The following is a 15,668-nucleotide window of genomic DNA, read 5'->3' on the forward strand; positions in this document are numbered from 1 at the left end:
GAGCGTTTAGATCATTCCGATCTAAATGCTCTTATATTAGTTTACAGAGGGAGTAATAGAGAGGATTCTACAGTGCAAGATTCACTCTACTTCTTGTTCTAAACAAGAAGATTCATCCAATTTCCAGGTTGAAAGGGGCAACGCAACGTCCCCAGCACACTGAAACACAGCGGTATATATACATCATCTGAACATTTCATTTCTTAAGAAGTTGACTCAAATTCAGAGATGTTGTGGGACTAGAGTACACATTCAAACACACAAAAAAGAATTAAACATCATGTGCATAAGCAGAGATATAGTGGGACATGAGCAACCATGATGAAAAATATATGTGCACGCACAAAATAGTACATGCAATGCAATCAAATGAACTACTCTGATATAAGCAACATGAGCAAAGGAACTACTCCTGGGATTCAGAGTACTGCCAGGAAGAGAAATGAACTTGCGGCCCTGTCTCCCAATTGCACAGGAGAACAAGATTCAGAGACAGGGCCAACGGTAAGCAAGTACATTTCTCTTCCTGGCAGTTCACAGCTGCGAAGATAAATTCCAAGTTACAGTTGGCCACTACATGTTAATTCCTATAAGTTCACATCACGTTTGACATGGGCATGACATATAAGATTAATTTCCTTGTGGAACACATCACAGGCCCGATGCACAGAATACATAATGGAAGAACCTACAGAAAACAATCCATTTCTGCATCGCAGGCGACCAAAACCTAACTCCGGATACCTGCACAGCAACCAATGCCATCAGGCAGATTGAATTGCAATATCCGTTCATGGAAAAACGTTTAAACTTATCTCACAATTTTGTTTGATTCAAACAGTAAACATTAGCTTCAACATTGTGGAAATGGCGCCAAAAGCTTAAAATTGAATTAACTCAGCATTATTGGGCAAAACCACCATTATGTAGAGAGAACCACAAGAGGAGATCAATTAATTTGTAGCAGCACACCTTAAATTTCTATTGTTAGCATATTCTCAAGTTTTTTGCTACATCTGGTCTTGTCAATTTTATCTTTTTTTTTGAAGAAATTGTCAATTTTATCATGCGTTCAGTTCTAAAATTATTAAGCATCCACTGATGAAAATCGAAGAAAATAGACTGCACAGAAACCACAACAACAGCCAACATTTTTCAGACAAAAAGAGGGTCCTGCACCGGTACCGTTTTCAAAACCAACATTTGAACAGAGTGCCAGTACATTGGGAATGGTCGAATGCCTACCCAGCAAAGCAAAAGGAAAATTATAGGTTGGATCAGACAAACTATATTGGATGTTATCTGAGTTAAACCCACAAATAGAGATAGGCTGAGAAAATATTTAACCAAACCAGTTAGATTAACGAACGCAAGCGATTATTGGGTATTACAGCGACCCTGAATGAGCAATAATGTGAAAGAAATTGCAAATCCATATTAATATAATAAGTTTAAAGCCAAATACTGGGGTGTTGTTAGTTATCAAATGTTTGCATTGATGGAACAACAAATAAATGATCATCAAATTTGACACTAGATAGACCAATAAACACAGAAAAAAAACTCGATGCAATGTAGCAAGCAGCAAAAACAAAAACGACCACCGAAGGACAGGAAAGGAAAAATATTTCATCCTGCTGCAACTAACAGATAGTTACCTGCTGAGTCAATACATCAAGATAGGATGCCTATCCCAACAAATCACATTATGCCCGCATCTACAAGAATAGGAAGTCAAAGAATCAATGAGATTCCAACAAACAGTTGAATAGGTACGAGGGGGCACTAACTAGATATAAACACACAGCTAACATTCGAGTAAAAAATCAGTTGTATCTGATCATAATGAAATTCATAAGTATGTCAATAGGCCTGCAACAAATAAAAAAAGTCTCTACTGACATCCATAGAATAAACCACATAACTCAACAATAATAATACAAGAATATCAAATAACTTGGTTTACTTTTACCTGCAGTATAGACAGCTTCAAATGGATAATAGTTAAACCAGCGGTAAAAGCGGTAGGGTTCGAGAAGTTTCTTAAACTGCAATGTTTCAAACTGGACTTGGAAGACGCCGATAAATGTCCACAGTAACACCACATTGTTGTCCTCAGCAAACCCGAGTATCCTTGGGCTCTGACTGCCCTCCTCTGGATTCATGGAAAGTAGCTTGTCTAGTGCAACAGTTCTTCCCAGCACCCATGAAGTTACACGATCACAGTCCGTCTTTCTCTCCCATAATTGGACGCAGTAGTCTGACAGGAAGACGAAACCAAGGCCACCACCCTCCGACCGCATAACCGTGAAGGAGCAATTGTCGACGATGTCCACTGGCACATGTATCACAGTTAGGCTCTGCGTATCCAAATTAAATTCAAGTATTCCAAATGAATTCCCTATAAGCAACCAGTAAAGGGAATTCCCAACCATCACAGAGCACATGTCATGGTAAACCTCGGTGAGCACATCAGGATCGTCGGCCGGAAGCGGTGTCGACACGAGATTACTCCATACACCGGTCTCTGACGAGTACACCGAGGCCACAGCCTGTGTAGGTTGTATGCCGCTGTTGCCTACCAAGACAACCTGGAAGTGGTGGACAACTCCGGCAGAACGAAGCACAGCTCCGCTAATCCTGGTCTCCTCCTTGTCAAACCCTGGGGGAACGTCTAGGTGGTGCCAGTCATCGGTGAGGGGATCCCATACCAGGAGCTGGTTCCGCCGCCAAAGGAAGATGAGCATGAGGCCATGGCGGCATCCGAGGATCACATAGGTGTATGCGGCGTCGATGGGAAGTGAGAAGCGGGCTTGCGGGACGCGATTGGGGGCCTCCAGCGTAGGTTCGAAACGGACGAAGGAGATACCTTGGACGAAGCAACCGAGGAGGGGAGGGTTGCGGCGGTGGTGCTCGAGGAAGCGGCGGAGAAATCGGGCGTCGGATAAGATGCCGCGCCAGCGCTCGCAGACGAGGAATGCGCGGGGGAGGGAGGACGGCAGCGGGGGGAAGCGGAGGAGGATCTCTGAGAGGAGGTCTTCGTCCTCCAGCGGCGCCGCCGACGAGCGGCGGCGGCGGCGGCGGCTGCGGGGGCTGCTCATCTCCTCACCGATGCGGGCTTTGCTGGGAGAAGAGGGGAAATGGAAGCCCAAAACAAGGCTCGAGGCTGAAGCCCACGAAGGTTTTAAAACTTGTGAACTTTCAAGGGTAGAAAAAACAGCACAGTGGGCAGTGTGTGTGTTCTGCAGAATCAGAGAACTAAAAACCTTGTATAGCTAAGCATACTCTGACATAATTGTATAAATTCAAATATGCATTATTTTGTATAATGTTTAGAAATTTATTAAATACTAGTATTGCAAAAAGAGTAATGGTACTAGTACTAAAGCAATAAACTGCTATCATCTTCTCACAAGAACCATCGTATGCCTAGTATTTCCTGAAATGGAAATTTCACTTATATATTCATAACTAATCTTCTTGAAGACATCGTTTTCAACTAATATTATCGTCAATGCATTCTGTCTTTCTTGAAATGAAATATGCCAACATAGAAAGGTAGTACACATGTGTGAATAATTAGTACTACTTGAATTAGAAACTGGATTACGAGTAGTGTGTCATATTAATCCTATTAATTTTCATTAGAACCAAGTACATGCCTAAGCGAGTAGTATAATTGTACTCGTATCATTGCATTTGATTTGGCATGGAATATCGAAATAACTAGAGAGAGAAAGCTTGTATAAAAGAATAATCCTAATCTAGTGTTCCCCGCTCATCTATTTGATCACGGACTTATGACTAGCGACTGACCTGGGATATATTTGTGGATGCCTTGATGAGGGTGCTGTAGTACCAAAGCTGGCGCCGAAGGAAGACGGACAGCGGACTCGCGGCCGAGGACCCAGGCAAGAGCTCCGACATGCGCCCAAAAGCCTGGCTGGGCCGGCCCATTATAGTTCAAAAATGTGAAAAAGTCCCAAAATCGGGCGCGCAAGGTAGAAGATTGAACATGGGACCTCTAGGTTACGAGACCGCGTGGATAGCCACTCGAGGTGATAGTGTTTCGTGGCTACTCCCTCCTTATCAAAATATAAGACATTTTTTAAGACTACTTTAGCATATTAAAACATCTTATAGTTTGGTACAGAGGTAGTAAATAGCAACACGTTGCTATAAGAACTAGCTACAAATTAAGTAAATTTGAAATTTCAAACATTTTTTTTGAAATTTGAACAATTTCTGAAAAAATAATAATTTAAAATATACTCTGATTTTTTTAGTATACGCTGAACTTTTTTCAAATAACCACTGAACATATTTTAATATACGATGATGTTTTTTTAAATGCAATGAAATTTTTTCCTGTACACGATGAACATTTTTTACATTCAGTGGACAAAAATTTGAAAAACATGAACAAACTTTTGAAACTCCAAACATTTACTGAAATTTATATATATGATGAACAATCTTTTCATGTACATTGAACAATTTTGTAATATATGCTGAACAATTTTTCAAATACACAGTGAACATTTTTGTGATATAAGTTGAACAATATTTAAATACACATTGAACATTTTGGTGATATACTCTGAATAAGTATTTAAATACACTTTGAACATTTTTATGATATGTGCTCAATTTTTTAATAATACACAATAAACTTTTAAAATAATATTTAGCACAATTCCATAATATAGGGTGAACAACATTTTTGTGTATAAATAGACAATGAACTTTGTATAATGCACGAAAAATGAAATAAAAAGAAAAGAAATATAAACAGAAACAAAAAAAGAAAAAGAAAAAAAGAAACCGAAAAGAGATGAAATAGCCTTGCGATTGTGGGCCGGCCCAAACTGAGGTGTCGGGAGCTCAAGCTTCAGTGTAGCCGCGTCCTTTTGATGCTCATGAGTGTCAAATAGGGATTGCCCACCCAGGCAGCTGCAGGACGAACCAGGTCAGTTTTTGCCGATTTTCTCTCCGGTCGGGGCCCTCGATCTTGGAGGCCCTGTGCGCAGTGCGCTCGCACAGCCTCCTCAACAGGCATAACTTAAGGTGGTGGTTGTTGTCAGGTCCCTCTATCCCTAACTTAATTACCATTGTCATGAAAGCACCCATACACATAACTAGGGTTTCAACACCTTGATGTTATTTAAGATGATAATTCTTTCCCAAGAAGAGATCCTACCTAGTCTAGAAAGAAGATCGCCGGTACTTGGACACATGGGTTTACAGGAGATGATTGCTGTGGGCGCCTGGTATATTTGGTGGGAACGCCGCCGGGAGGCAGTTAAATGAAAGAATGTTAAATCACTGAAGAGTTCAGCTTTTGCGATTCAGTCTATTGCAGCGAACCACACACCCCGCTTGTCTAAAACTACAGTGGAAAATACATGGCAGAAACCACCAATGGGTTCATATAAACCGAACACTGACGCTTGTTTCTTTGAAAATGGAACTGGGGCAGCAGCTGCTATCTTGAGGAATTGCAGGGGAGAAGCAGTTGCCGGAGTACCATCCTCGATTGACCGGGTTATTAATGCATATTCAGCCGAAACGCTGGCACTGTTACAAGGTCTGAAACTGATTGCAAAACTCTGTTGCGCCAAGGTTATAGTGGAATCTGATTGATTTGTACTAGTCGAAGCTTGCAATGGTAAGATAGATATTCTGGAACCTATGCAGCAACTCTTGCTGACTGTTTCAATCTTGCTCTGGAGATACTGAAGATTGAATTTCAGCACCGTCGACGGGAATCAAACGTTTGGCACATTTTCTAGCTAGGAATACATATGACTCAAAGACTAGGGTAGAATAGATGATATTCCTAGCTTTTTATTATCTCGTGTTATTCATCATGTAACTCTGTCACAAATTAAATAAAGTGCCAATAGGCTTCCCCCAAAAAAGAAAACCTATCCAAATAAGCAAAGGCTGCCTCGCTTCTTGTCATACAAAATACAACTTTTACGGTGAGCTCTAAAATACAACTTTTACGGTGGTTGGCATTTTTAGGAACAGTTCATTCGCCCAAATATGACAGTGGAAAAATAGAAGTTACAGGACTGAAATCTATAATACCTAAATAGTTCATCCCCACTAAACTAATTCTATTGACATGCAAGCTATCCAACTCAGCAATCCTGCCACATAAGCAACTTTTAACATGCATAATGCCCTCAGCCATCCATGTCATCATTTGTTTTTGGTGTTTTTCTTTCTGAAAAGAAATGGAGCTCCGGCTGGAGCACTACGGTCCTGCCATCACTAAATCTCCTACGTCACTCTGGGTAATAACTCCAGCGCCGATTGATTTTCCATCACTAAATCTCCTACGTCACTTCCACTTCGTCTTCTCCACCGAATAGATGCAAGGATGGAGTTGCTCTCCCTTTTGCAATTAATTTTTTCTTATTCTTTCTGTGCTCAGTATCGTATGCTCCCCTCCCCTCCAATCCAGATTCAGTGCTGCCTCTATTTAATCTTCTCCCCTCCCCGTCATCTCCTCTACCCCCTTTCTTCTCTTCCTTGATCCTCGCCACATGCTATTTGTGCTTCCGTCCGTCTGCGTGTCGTGGGGTCGAGCCTCCTGATCGAGGTCTATGTTTCAAGCTACAACCTCCACATCTCGACAGAGCCAACTCTCCTCCCGGGCCGCGGCATTCCTCAATACCATGACACTGCTGTCTATCTGCACGACGTCATTGAGGTTAGGTATCCTCACGGGCACGTTCCTGAGTTGTGGAGTGATACTGGCTGGGAGGTATCCCAAACCAACAGCAACTGATGATTACTCAAAAGAGAGTCGATAAAATTTGTGCCATCATTCTAATTCACGATGATTCATGGTAAGCCTGTAGGTTGCCATAGCCTTTGCACATGCTTTTCTCGGTGAGTAAATCGGTTCAGATATGTTTGCTCAGTTCATTTTCTACCTTCAGTCATATATATGGGCACGCGCTGGGGCCGGTCTCCTTCCGGCCCAGCGTGGATGATCTGCGGGTCCGGCATGTCAGTGGTGCTGACACCCCCCCCCCCTCCTTGGGCCGAGGCTTGCCCCCAAGCCTCCGCGTGCGGGAAGCGTGCTTGAAGAGCAGCTTTGTCTTCCCAAGTGGAGTTCACCGGGCCACCTAGAGACCAGCGAACCTTGACTTGTTCGATCATGCCACTCGTCCCTTTACGCCATCGTGATTGTAGGATCTGCACTGGCACCGCTAGCATGTCTTGGTCAATAGGTAGTTCTGGGCTAGCCGCCGTACCTGGAAGTAATGCACACCGGAGCATCGAGACATGGAAGACCGGGTGCACGGTGGCATCTGGGGGTAGCTGAAGTTTGTACGCCACCTCGTTGATCTTGGCGATGATCGGAAAGGGCCCGAAGAACTTGAACGCGAGCTTGTGGTTGGCGCGCGGAGCCACTGACGTTTGAATGTACGGCTGAAGTTTGAGAAATACCTGATCCCCCACTTCAAACTGGCGTCACGAACGCTTCTTGTCTGCTTGAGTTTTCATGCATTTGCGTGCTCGATTCAGATGTTGTTGGAGGAGTTGCTGCACTACCTGCCGCTCTTCCAGCCATGATTGCAGAGCCGGAACCGAGCACGATGACGCTGCTGAGATGCCCCAGTGTCTCGGTTCGTACCCAAACAGAGCCTTGAAAGGAGTCATCCCGATCGCTGAGTGATAGGTGGAATTGTACCAGAACTGGGCAAGTGGGATCCAGAAGCTCCAGCGTCGAGGACACGTGTGCGTGAAGCAACGAAGGTAGGTCTCCAAGCACTGGTTGACTCGCTCCGTTTGGCCGTCTGTTTGTGGGTGGTTGGCCATGCTCATCCGCAACTCTGTCCCAGCGTATTTGAACAGCTCCTGCCAGAAGTGGCTGGTGAATACTGGGTCGCGATCAGAGACAATGGCTCCTGGTAGACCATGCAACTTGTATATCTGATTCATGTAAAGGAGAGCCACCTTAGATGCAGTATAAGGGTGTGCTAGGCGTAGAAAGTGGGCAAACTTTGTCCTCTTGTCCACAATAACTAGCAAGCAGTTGAAATTTCCGGATTGAGGCAGGCCATCTACGAAATCCATAGTGATCATATCCCATGGTGCAGTTGGAATTGGTAGTGGGTTCAGGAGCCCTGGACTAGCAGCTCGATCCGGTTTGGCCTGCTGACATATGGAGCAGCAGCGTATGTAATTGTGCACATGCGTCTTCATTTTGGGCCAGGCAAAGAGTCGCCGGATGCGCCGATAGGTAGCTGGGATGCCTGAGTGCCCCCCCATAGGACTGTCGTGGAATGCTGCAATGATTTTCTGTTGGAGACTTGTGGCACCACCCAGCCAAATCCGTCCTCTGAATCGAAGCAGCCCTTGTGTGAGTGTGAATCGTCCTTTTGGGTTTGGCCGAATGGCTAGCTGTTCCAGCATCCGCTGTGCTTGGGGGTTCGAGTTGTAGCTGGACAGAATGTCTCCCAGCCACGCTGGCTGGCAGGAAGTGATTGGGTTCAGTATCTTGTCTGGTTTGGAGCGAGATAGAGCGTCCGCTGCGGTATTCTCTTTTCCCTTCTTGTATCTGATGGTATATTGCAGCCCCAATAATTTGGTGAAGGCTTTCCTTTGCCATGGGGTTGAGAGGCGTTGCTCTTCGAGGTGAATGAGGCTTTTCTGATCTGTATAAATCGTAAATTCCCCGTGCTGCAGGTAAGGGCGCCATTGATCCACTGCCACTATCACTGCGAGATACTCTTTTTCATAAGTTGACAATCCTTGGTAGCGAGGGGCCAACGCTTTGCTCATGAATGCTATCGGATGCCCCTCCTGCTGCAGAATAGCCCCAATGCCGTATTCGCTCGCATCCGTTTCAATCGAGAAAGGCTTCTTGAAGTCCGGTAACGCAAGAACTGGGGCTGATATCAACTGAGTCTTCAGCAACTGAAAGGCTTCTTCTGTTATTTGCGTCCATACAAATGGCACACCTTTTTTGAGGAGGTTGGTTAGGGGCTTGGCGATGATGCCAAAGTTGCACACGAATCTTCTATAGTACCCGGCAAGCCCCAGGAAACTGCAAACTTCTTTGATGTTAGTGGGTGCTGCCCAGTTTGCCACTGATTGAATTTTCCCCGGATCGGTGGCGACTCCTTTTTCGCTGTTAACATGTCCCAGATATGTCAATTGTTGCTGCCCAAACGAGCATTTACTCAGCTTCACTTTCCAATGATATCGCCGCAACAACTCCAGGGTTTGGCGCAAGTGGTCCAGGTGCTCTTGCAATGTTTTGCTAAAAACTAGTATGTCATCGAAGAACAGGAGCACGCAGTGTCTGAGGAGAGGATTCAATGTGAAATGAATGGCTCCATTGAACGTGGCTGGACCGCCTGCGAGGCCAAAAGATACCACCAGAAATTCGAAATGGCCTGAGTGCGTTTGAAATGCCGTCTTGTATTCTTCTCCTTCTGCCAATCTGATTTGGTGATACCCAGCACGAAGATCTAGCTTCGAGAACCACTGAGCGCCGTGCAACTCATCTAACAACACTTTGATGATAGGGATCGGGAACTTAGTCACGCATGTGAGAGCATTCAAGCGACGGTAATCCACACATAACCTCCACATGCCGTCTTTCTTCTTTACTAGTATCACTGGAGAAGAGAAAGGACTTGAGCTGCGCTGAATAATGCCCGTGCGAAGGAGTTCTTCAACCTGCCTTTCTATCTCGTCCTTGTGTTCTGGTTTGTGTCTGTAGGGTCGAATATTGAAAGGCTGCGCCCCTGGGATCAGAGGAATGTTGTGGTCACAGGCACGCCGTGGCGGCAGTTCAGATGGTTCTCCGAAAACATCTTCGAATTCTGCAAGTATTTCGTTGATGCAATCCGGTGTTGCATCGTTCGGTTCTCCATTTGATGGGATGGCATGCAGCTGCACCATGTACGCCATTGCATTGTTGTTGCACAGACCTTGCAGTTGCAGATTGTTAATGAGCAAACACTCCGTCGACTCGGCATCGTGACCCCTTAAAGAGATTGGACCTTGATCTGAAGGAATTGCAATATGTTTAGCCTTCCAATCCACTGTCATGGGGCTATGCTCTTCGAGCCAATCCATTCCAAGTATGGCATCGTAGATGCCCAGTGGTAACACTTTCATATCTGTCCAGAATTCATGTCCCTGTGAACACCATGAACACTGAGGAATCAATGACAAACATTTGAGTTCACCTCCGTCAGCTACCCGGACTCTGTATGTTCTTGGCAATAGCTCGACCCCTTCCAGAAATGCTGCCAGCTTGTTGTTGACGAATGTGGTTGAACTGCCTGAGTCCACTAACATCAGGACCTCCCTGCCCTGGATCCATGCTTGCAATTGGAACGCCTTTGCAGAAACTCCCCCTGAAAGCGCTGATCGCGAAATGGCCATAATCATGTCATCTGCTGGCTCTGACTGTAACTGCTTATCCAGTGGCTCGTCAAGGCTGAACAACTCCAGCAATTCCTCGACGATGTGAAGCTGCACGGACGTGGGGCACACGTGATCGTGCCCCCACCTTTCTCCGCACTTGAAGCAAAGACCACGCGCGCGACGATAGTCGCGCAGGGCCTTGACCTTGGATGAGTCGGCGCGGGCGCCATCCAAGCCGCGACGATCCACCGCAGGTGTAGGTGTCATTGCAGGAGTCGGCCGCGGTGGAGGAGGCAGCGGCAGTGGCGTGCTTGGTCGAAACATGGCGTCGGTGCCGCGTGGAGTGGCCCGCGGCTGATGCGCTTGCTGCGCAGATTCGACGACTTCCTCTTGCAGCATCGCCAGGGAGCACGCCGTGTCCAGATCGGGCGGTCGCTGGATCAGCACGACCGCACGTATATCCGCCCGCAATCCCTCGACAAAACGAGTGAGATAAAAGTAAGGATGTATAGCCTCCGAGTAAGATGCCAAATGATTCACAATTAACTCAAAACGCTCAATGTAATCAGCTACAGAAGAGGTTTGCTTAATGGTGTAAAACTGCCGAATCAGAAGTTGGTGCTTGTCCCGCCCGAAACGGGTGCAGAGCAGAGCTGCGAAAGCCTCCCAATCAAACTCTGAAAGTCGATTTTGGAGAGATTGCAACCACACCGATGCGGCCCCAGAAAAATTAAGCGCGGCCATAGGTACCCAAAACGACTGATGGATCCCGAACATGGAAAAGTATTGCTCGCACAATGTTTTCCATAATTTCGGGTTGTCGCCGGCGAATTGGGGAAATGTCACGGATGGATGTGCTTGACCCAATCCGGCAAGGAGTTGGCTCGCATGAGCGAAGGGGGATAGGGAAGGAGCGGGCGACTGGGAGGTATGCTGACCAGTGCCCGGGAGTGGTGCCGGCGGGGTCGCCAGCACCTTCTCCCGGTGAAGAAATGCGTCGCTGTGGTCCTTTGACCCGTGTGGCTGTGAGACCGCCGCGTTGCCCGCGTCCAGGCTTGGAGCGGGGGCGTTGGTCTCCTTGGCCGCCACACCAGACGCTGCCGCCGCAGGCAGGCGCCCGTGCTGCAGATCCGCTACTGCATCGGCGAGGTGGTCGACGCGGCGCTCCAGGCCGGGCCGCCAGGCCACCAGATCGTCCAGCTTGGCGGTGTTTGCGTGGATCGCCGCCGTGTTGCTGCGGAGTTCCACCCGAAACTCCTCCATGGAACTTGTGATCCTGTCCATGTACTCCTTCATGGTCGGGTACATGGCTTCGATTTGTCCCCGAGCTTGACGAAGACGACGGGTTTCGATAAATTGAGCCAGATCGCGCGAGGAGAGGTGGTGTTTGGTCTCTGATACCAAGTGTTAGAGTAGGAGTGGCAAGGATCGATCTAGTATCTCACGGAATGGTGGAAATCTCAGGTACAAGTGGATTACAAGAATCGAGAGGAAGAATTGGGGAACTAGGGTTCTAGCCGCCGCCGTTGCCGAGCCTTGATCCACTAGATCCCTGCTTCCTTCGTGGCCTTGGTTAAGTAGTGGGACGCTTCGGGCTTCACCTGGTCCAGTCGGGCCCATAGACGCGGGGGTTGGGCTTGGGCACGCGCTGGGGCCGGTCTCCTTCCGGCCCAGCGTGGATGATCTGCGGGTCCGGCATGTCAGTGGTGCTGACATTGCCATAGCCTTTGCACATGCTTTTCTCGGTGAGTAAATCGGTTCAGATATGTTTGCTCAGTTCATTTTCTACCTTCAGTCATATATATGGGCTAGCTATTATGTAAACTTAATTACACTACATACACTTTTGTATCTGAACATGAATTTGATTTCCATGGACCTTGCAGTTGAATTCGGCTGCTAATATTTCTATCTTCATCTCATTTGCTGTCATAATTAGTTGCTATTTCTTTTTTCTTTTTGCGGTTTCGCCTTCAAATGTACTGGTTCTTAGTTTATAGTTGATGTATTGGATTTATTGTGCTAATAGATGGAAGTTATTTCCCTTGCCTGTTCAGTAATATAATTCTGGCATGGAAAGCAGCCCTTGGTGAGCTCTCAAAATCTTTCCTGTAGGCCAATGATGAATGGCGTCACTGCAGTTTTGGTCGGCCCTTTCCATCTCCGTGTCTTTCCTGTAGGCCAATGGTGAATGGAGTCGTTAGAGTTTTAGTTACCCATTCTACATGCCCAGAAAAACTACTGGTGACCAAACATGCTCATCACATCACGGTTGAATTGCAAACTCCTGATATTTCCATATGTTGGGCACAGTCTTCTCCTTTATTCACATCGATCGTATAATGTATCAAGTTTAAACTACCAGTTGTGTTCTGATCATTTGTGTATTCTTTAGCACACAGACATAGTGTATTTTTTGGACATGTCCATTACTTGAGAAATCGGCTAATCATGTATATCCATGAAGTTGTAAATCTATTTCCCTTCCAATTTTCAACTTAGATAATTATATTGTGAGATATAATTATGGAAGTACTATCTGATGGTTCATTTTGGAAATTCCAGGTCCCTTGAATTAGCTTCAATAGGTACGCTATTCTGAACGTTACATACTTTTCTTAAGCATGTTTCCTATTCAACATTTGATGAAACAGTTCTTTAGATTGACTTCCAACGGTAGAAGGGAGAGGAATTTAGATGTTATGTCCTGAGTGTGTTTTCATAATACACCAGCGGGTCCGTGTAGTATCTTTGTCCACTGTCTTTTAGTAATGCAAGTATGCGACATGCATATTCCTAGCAGTCTCCACTTTTGATTGTGGGATTCACACGTGGATATCATTGAAGCTTCATGTTCTATTTGTTATCCAACTTGCACACTACGCTTCTCATTTCAGTATATTTTGAACAAGGTAAACTAAACATATTCTATAGTCGAGGAGTTATACTAAGACTATTTTTTCTGATTGCTCAAGCGAATAGACCTATTCAAATGTGACACAGTAATCTCATTCAACATTGATGCAATCTCTAAGAACTTATCAAAACATCCCGCAGCAACGCGCGGGGTATCTTCTAGTTACATGAAAGTATGAGTAACCATGGGACCAGTATGAAAAGTGCATGGGACCTATGCTTATAATGTTTTCTGTTTTGTTTTTGTGAAGGGTAGATCCATCATTAATCTCTAGGGCACGTATGGGTTCGGCTCCTCTACAGTCGTGTTGTTACTGTACCAGTACAGTAGGTATTAGAATCTGCCGTTCAAATCAAATCGGAAGGCTCTTCTTTCTTCCATGCCTTCTTCCCCAGGAAGATCTTCCAGGCCACGATGTTGGCGCTGCGACGTGCAGGGCTCCCCGCCGTCTTCCGCAGCTCCACCACTGTACGTGTGCATCATCGTTGCCGCACTCGCTCACCTCACTCGTTGGCCCTCGCCATGGGCTCATGCCTCGTGCGGTAGCTGGACCCAGAGGCGAGGCCCTCTTGTCGTGCCCTGGAGGCCTGGAGGATGTATGCCATGGCGAACGGCTGCTGCTTGCGCGTGCGTGCGTCCGTGCATGTGCTAGCGTGTGATGTGTCCTTGCTACGGTGATGGCCGATGGGTGCATGATGTGTGCATGCGTGCTAGTGTGCTGGCTGGAAGCCTCGCGTGGGTGCTCCGGGGCGATGCGCTGGCTGTGCTCAGCGTGATGTTTGCGGTTGACCTTGAGCAGCAAAGCCGTGCAGCAGCAGCGACAGCAGTGCGGGGTGTTTGTGCACACTGGTGGTGTCGGACGGTAGAGATGAGGAGCAAGCATCACGGAGGCGGGATGAGGCGGAGCGCCGCCCTCCGCTAAAGCGTGAAAACGAGGGCCTGCCGGCCAAGGCGAGAAAGAGAAGGCGCTGGCGTCAAGGAAACCGTGGAGTGACCTCGACGATGTGCAGAGGGTAACCCATGAAGCTCTCGCCGGTGCGGCCTGCACCAGGTGCGCACTGGCTCAATAGAGCGGCACACACGCAGTGCAAGTGGAAGCCCTAGCCGGAGCGCGTTGAGTACACACGACCATGGAGGTCGAGTACTCGAGAGGATTGGTGGTCGGTGCGCGACTGAGCATCGACGGATAGCAACAACGGCGCTAAACATCCTGGCCCGGCAAGCTCTTCCTGAGGAAGAAGGCATCGCTGTTACGGGATGGAGGGGAAGAAAGAAGAGCCTTCCGATTGGATTTGAACGGCAGATTCTACTAGCTACTGTACCGGTACAGTAACAACACAACCGTAGAGGAGCCGAACCCGGCACACTTATACTCTACTCCAGTTTTGTCATCGGTTCCAGTTTTGCTATTTGACTTATCCTCTCGACAGATTGCAGCCGCCGCCAGCCTGCAAACTAGCGCTTATCCGGGTGAGCACCCTAGGGCTTGATCCAGGGTCTGCCGGTCGAAGGTCGCCATCACTGCGTGTCCGGGGTTTATCTGATTGCCCCGAGCGATCACACATGAGGAGGCCGACGTGGTCTACACGTCTGATCGCTATAAGTCTGATCGCCAAAACAAACCGTCAAGCAGTCATCTGGCAGTAGTCGGGATCGGTCGACCGACAATGACGCGTGATTCTGCGCGTAAGTAAGATATACGCTTCGTTGATACTAGCTAGCTAATTAAGTACGTAGCTATGGCCTAGGGTGCGGTTCCTTTGTTAACGGAGCTGGCGCGTACGCCTTGGTCATTGTGAAATGAAAACGAACATGCATCTGCATGTTTTATCCAATCATTAGCACTGCAATATTCGCAATCTTGTGTCGTTCATCTTTTCCTACATATTGGGTCTGTAAAATAATTCTTTACATGATTTTTCTAGATATGACGGCCAGAATAAATCAGAGCTGGACTTACATGAAATTACAATTTGTAACTTGCCAATCCCGTAAGGGCATGTTCAATGCTAGACGCCTACACGGGCGCTTACAACCAAAAAAAATAAATATAGAGAAAGATTAAAAAGCTCTAGCGCTAACCCTTCCAACGGCAGGCGCTAATAAAAGGCTTTCCACAGATTAGAAACAAAGGCCCAGCCCTCCGTACAGGGAGAAAAGAGCGGAGCTCTCGGTGCCCAGGTTGGCATCGATGCCGGACCAGGCGCTGGGAATTAACATGGTAACTGCTGATCTACCGGGATTAAATTCCTAGCGTCTCCCATTGGAGATGCCCTAAAACAGCTCCATCCAAAATGATATGTGGTATATTTACTTAAATATAAGAAATTGAAATACAGTGTGGTGT

At 46.7% G+C, this 15,668-nt stretch overlaps 1 protein-coding gene across 1 annotated transcript; it reads right to left on the bottom strand.

The window, feature by feature from the left end:
- Positions 1–268: 268 nt before the first annotated feature.
- On the bottom strand, positions 269–3,101 carry LOC119320730. The gene is made up of 3 exons (XM_037594693.1): positions 1,973–3,101; positions 1,659–1,718; positions 269–744 (listed from the first exon to the last, which is right to left on the bottom strand). The coding sequence occupies exons 1-2, from the start codon at positions 3,099–3,101 to the stop codon at positions 1,702–1,704; spliced, it is 1,146 nt and encodes a 381-aa protein (XP_037450590.1). The 3' UTR covers positions 269–744; positions 1,659–1,701.
- Positions 3,102–15,668: the final 12,567 nt, after the last annotated feature.

The sequence above is a fragment of the Triticum dicoccoides genome, chromosome 6B (genome assembly GCF_002162155.2).
Source record: "Triticum dicoccoides isolate Atlit2015 ecotype Zavitan chromosome 6B, WEW_v2.0, whole genome shotgun sequence".
Classification (NCBI taxonomy): domain Eukaryota; kingdom Viridiplantae; phylum Streptophyta; class Magnoliopsida; order Poales; family Poaceae; genus Triticum; species Triticum dicoccoides.